General features: G+C 46.0%; 1 protein-coding gene across 1 annotated transcript; it reads right to left on the bottom strand.

Annotated features, from left to right (window-relative positions):
* Positions 1-1,945: 1,945 nt before the first annotated feature.
* Positions 1,946-2,389, bottom strand: LOC107493901 (lysine-rich arabinogalactan protein 19-like). Its single transcript, XM_016114933.1, has one exon. It carries the CDS (start codon positions 2,387-2,389, stop codon positions 1,946-1,948), a length of 444 nt encoding a protein of 147 aa, XP_015970419.1.
* Positions 2,390-4,752: the final 2,363 nt, after the last annotated feature.

The raw sequence follows: 4,752 nt of genomic DNA, 5'->3' as shown, positions 1-4,752 counted from the left end.
CCGGATGATCCTGCTCATCGGAGGCCAGAGAATCTAGGAGCGGAGGTAACTCGGCGCCCAGGGAGATGAGGGCCTGATCCATCCGATCCAGTCGGCGCCTGATGTGGTGCTTTTTGCGCTCCAAAAACTGAAACAGATGCTGAACCAGTAGGTAAGTTGGCTCAGGTGCTGAAAAAGGGGCTATCGAAGAAGATGGGGCTGCTGCTGTAGACGAGGACGGGGCTGCTAAAGGTCCAGCTGTCTCTACCACTGCTCTAGCCCTAGATCGGCGTCTAGCTGGGGGCTTCTCGTGCACCCAGCCACCCCAAGGAATAGTAACCTCCTTGTCATCGTCATCTGAGGGGGGTGGTATCACATCATCATCCAACCAGGGAACCTTAGCTAAGGCGGCCATACTGGTAACCAAGGTAGGGAATGGAAGTAGGCCACGAATATGTGCTCGCCACATACACTGCCGAATAAGTCGAGGAAAATAAACCTCCTTTCCCTCCATAACACAACCAATCAAAAGTAACATCTCCATAGGGATCTCAGAAAAGTGAGTGGTGGGTAAGACATAGTGGGCAAATATCATCTGCCAAGTCTTGGCCTCTCTAGTCAAATGAGCAAATAGCATCCCCTTAGGCTTAGTGTTGTTCGCATCCATGACCCAAGTGGCATCTGGTATAGCAATCACGTGCCTAAGCGCCTCATAGTCAAAGGTCATGCTGTGAATAGCTATCTCAGCCTGCTGATGAGCGCAGGTGCCATCAGTAAGATGTCGGCACTGCAATGCCTCCTCTATGGCTGACTCAGTGATCATAACCTCTCTACCCCTCAACTGAACTGAATCTAAAGTAGGACGGAAGAAGTTGCAATAGAATTCCTTAACCCAAGAAATGTTGATATCTCCCAAATCTCTATCAACAAAGTCCATACCCAACTCTAGGATGCGACTAGTAATTACTCGTCTCACATCAATGGGAAGGACAAGCTTCTTCTCAGTATTCAGTTTCGTCGTCCGATACTTGGAAAGGCGAAGCTTACAGTAAAGATTGGGAAACTTGGTTGGATCAGTAGAAGGTAGCAACTGATTTTCCTTTTCCTCATCATTCAATGGATTCTTAGCATAATTCTTGTAAATGGAGGGAATAGAGGGTGCAGAATGCTTTCTTTTCTTGGAGGTAGTGGCTATGGCTTTTCCTTTACCCGACATCCTGAAAAGTATGATAGAATATAAGCAATGAAGCACCTAGCACAAAGCAAAGAAAGCATGTTCAGGGTATCAATTGGCTAATAAACAATCATGATGTGAACTGAACTTTGAGAAAATTGGTGAACAAGTAAGCATAAGTGAACAAGTAAACCAAGAATGCAATGTTCACGAAAGTCAACAACTCTTACTTATTAAGTCATAAAATCATCATACTTTTGAAAGAATGGTTAAAGAGGGCTAAATGTAAGTAGAAGTTAAATGGTTAAAGAAATTAGTGAGTTAGAAAAGTGGATTAGTGGCATGATGATATTTAGGCTCAATAAAAGAGGAGTTGTGGCTAGACATAGAAATCATGTTCACAATGATTGGTGCAAATCCCGGAAGTCAAAAGTAAACGGAAATTAGCCCAAATTTGTAATAGAGTTAAGATGAAAACAGATTTCTTGAAAATTGGGCAGCATCCCGGCTTAAAATTGGACGTTCCCGGATAGCAAAGTAGCACAAACAGCAAGAAGGTAACATCAATTAAGCACAGCAACAGTGGTTCAGCATTCAGGCAACACAAATTGCATAAAAAGTAGTCCAAAATCAGCATACAACACCCAAGTAAACAAACAGCGGATATGCACAAACGGAGCACTTATCAGGCCTAGAATCCTCTATCCAAACCTAGCTACCTAACCGCAATTATTTCTAACTATCCTAACATGCAAAGTTTCAATTCTAACTAACTACAAACAACTAACAGTACTAACAGTAATCAAAATTTACAGGAGTCGAAGCAGAAACCTGGAGCAGAGTGGAAATGGAAGTAGGGCAGGGGAGTAAGGAAGCAAGGGAGTGAACTGGGCGGAGCGCCGCCACGGAGGGTGGCGGGCACGGCGGAGCAGTGATAGTGCTCGGTAGCGTAGAGGCAGAGTGAAGGGGAGCTGGCGGCGGTAAGAGCGGGAGAGCGGGAGAGAATGTGAATGGGGAAAGAGAGGGAGGGGCCGCCGAGTGCTTTTCGCCGGCGGTGATGGCGGAGGTGGTTCGGGCAGGGGTGAGCAGAGCGAGAGAATGAGAGGTTGGAAGTGAGAGAGAGAGAGAGACGACAGACGAAGGTTGGGTGGTGGTGACGGCGGCCGCTGTTAGCGGCGGAGGTTGAATAGAGGTTGGAGGAGGAAAGAGGAAGAAGATGATGGGGGTAGAAGACATGTGTGCGACTGCGCAACACCCTCGCGCATTAGGGTTATCCCCTTATTTTGAATTGGCGCGGGCATGTACATCGCGCGTCCACGTACATCGATGAAATTAGGGACCTGCGCGTGCGCGTACAGCGCGATCAAGCGTGGATAGGGAAACTATATAGCGGCGCGTATGCGGATAGTGCGCGCACGCGTACATGGGGTTGGGCTGGAGGCTTAGAGCGGGCTTGACACATGCCCAACTCTCTGGACAAAGGCCTGGAATGGCGGCATCAGCTAAGGCGCGCACGCGGCAAGTGCGTGTTCGAGTTCGTCGGTGGTGTAACATAAAGCGCGCAAGCGCGATCCGTGCGCTCACGTCCTTTCCTCCTTTTGGCATATAGGCGTGCACGCGGCAAGTGCGCGTCCGCACGAGATGAGTTGGGCTGGGGGCTTAAAGTTGGCCCAGATCCAGCGCAACTCTCTGGAGATTGGCTCAGAAGTTGCAGCAGCAGATCGACGCGGACGCGGCAGCGGCGCGTCCGCGTGCATTTCCTTATAGCTGTATGGACGCGCACGCACGTAATGCGAGTCAGCGTGGGTTGTGTTGGGCTCAGGGCATAGTGTTTGCCCAAGAGAGGCCCAACTTTCTGGAATTTGGGTGATGATGCAGCTACTCAGGGACGCGTGCGCGTACATCGTGCGCGCGCGTCTAACCCCTCTTCTTCTTCTCTTTTTTTTATATTGCCCTTTAAGCAGAAAAATTGTGCTCAGGTGCTCCCTATACTGCTCATAACTCGTTATTCAATCAACCATCATACAATTCACAAAAATGCAATTTGATATTATTCATCTACTACTAAACACAACATACATGTGACTATGCTAACAATTAAGTTGTACAAACAAATTTATATGAAACCTCTACCTACAATGGCAACTCAAATCACTTATTAAGCAAAATTAAGAGAGAATGGAAAGAGTTTACCATGGTGGGGTGTCTCCCACCTAGCACTTTTATTTTAAGTCCTTAAGTTTGACATGTTGAGAGACTCATTATCATGGTGGCTTATGCTTGTACTCGTCTTGGAACTCCCACCAATGCTTGGTTCTCCATTGTGCCCCAAGATTTCTCATGGATTGAGCCAAGTGTTAATGGAGTTCTTCACAAGCTTGGGGCTCCCAAAGTTGATCCTCTTCTTGTAATCCGGGATCCCACACTTTATCTTCACACCCGTCTTGAAGTTGATCATCATTATTAGTCCATCCGGGTGGTGAACAAGATGAATTCTCTATAAAGTGCCCAACAAACCTCCTAGACTTATCTATTTGAGCACTATTCCCACCTTTGTATTCAACTCTTAAAGTATCAACCAAAATGAGCCTTGATTTGCAACGCCAACCACGAAACATCTTTCGCTTACGCTTCATCCCACAAAGCATCCTAAGTTGACCATCCGTTTCAAGCAAGCCATACTCAAGTGGGACAATAAAGCTAATAGAAATGAATTTTACCCACTCAAGTGAAGGAGTAGATGACAACCTAGGCAAAGATGCTTCTAAAGATCTTGACAAAGCATAACCAATCCCCGTTCTTCTATTTCTAGGGACTTCCACCTCTTCACAAGATTTCTCTAATTCAATCCTTTGTTCATTAACAATCAAACTATCTAAGCCTTTTTCCTTAATCAAACTATAATTGGGAGGGTGAAAGGAGTTTACCTCCATAATATTTTCAAATGCACCGGGAAAAGGTTCTTTATGCTCAAAGGATTCTTCACCACTAGGACTTGATGCTTGATCTTCATCACCAAGGGAACTCAATTCTTTCTCTATTCCATCCAAGTCTTCATATGGAATATGCCTTGGAAGGTGTGCACTTTCCTTCCTAGCATCAATTTCAATCATCTTGGAGGGGTTTTCTTCAACTCTATATTCCCATGGAGGCTCCGCATCTCCTAAATCTTCTACCACTTCTTCCGTGTTTTCAACAATTAAAGCTTCCTCCAATTGTTCCAATACAAAGCAACTTCCCTCATTTCCCACCAGAGTTTCCAATCTCTCCTTCATGCTATGTTCTTCATTCGATTCTCCACATGTAGCCATGGGAGTTCCTTGAGTGTTCAAGCATTGGGAGGCTAATTGATTTGTTACCGCATCCAAGGCGGCCATGAAATTTTGCACATCCCTTTTCATCTCTTCTTGCCCTTGAACAAGAGCACCGAGGGTTTCATCCATTAGAGATTGGGGTGGGTGGAAGGGTTCATTAAATTGGGGAGAGGGTTTATAGTAGGAAAGTGGTTCTTCTTGGTAGAGTTGTGGTGATTCAATGTTTTCCATTCTTTCCACTTGTTGCACAACACACTCCATGGTTGCTTGAAATTGATCCAATGC

The sequence above is a fragment of the Arachis duranensis genome, chromosome 6 (genome assembly GCF_000817695.3).
Source record: "Arachis duranensis cultivar V14167 chromosome 6, aradu.V14167.gnm2.J7QH, whole genome shotgun sequence".
In the NCBI taxonomy this organism is placed as follows: domain Eukaryota; kingdom Viridiplantae; phylum Streptophyta; class Magnoliopsida; order Fabales; family Fabaceae; genus Arachis; species Arachis duranensis.
The sequence above is the reverse complement of the archived record's forward strand: the minus strand, read 5'-3'. Positions and strand labels throughout refer to the sequence as shown.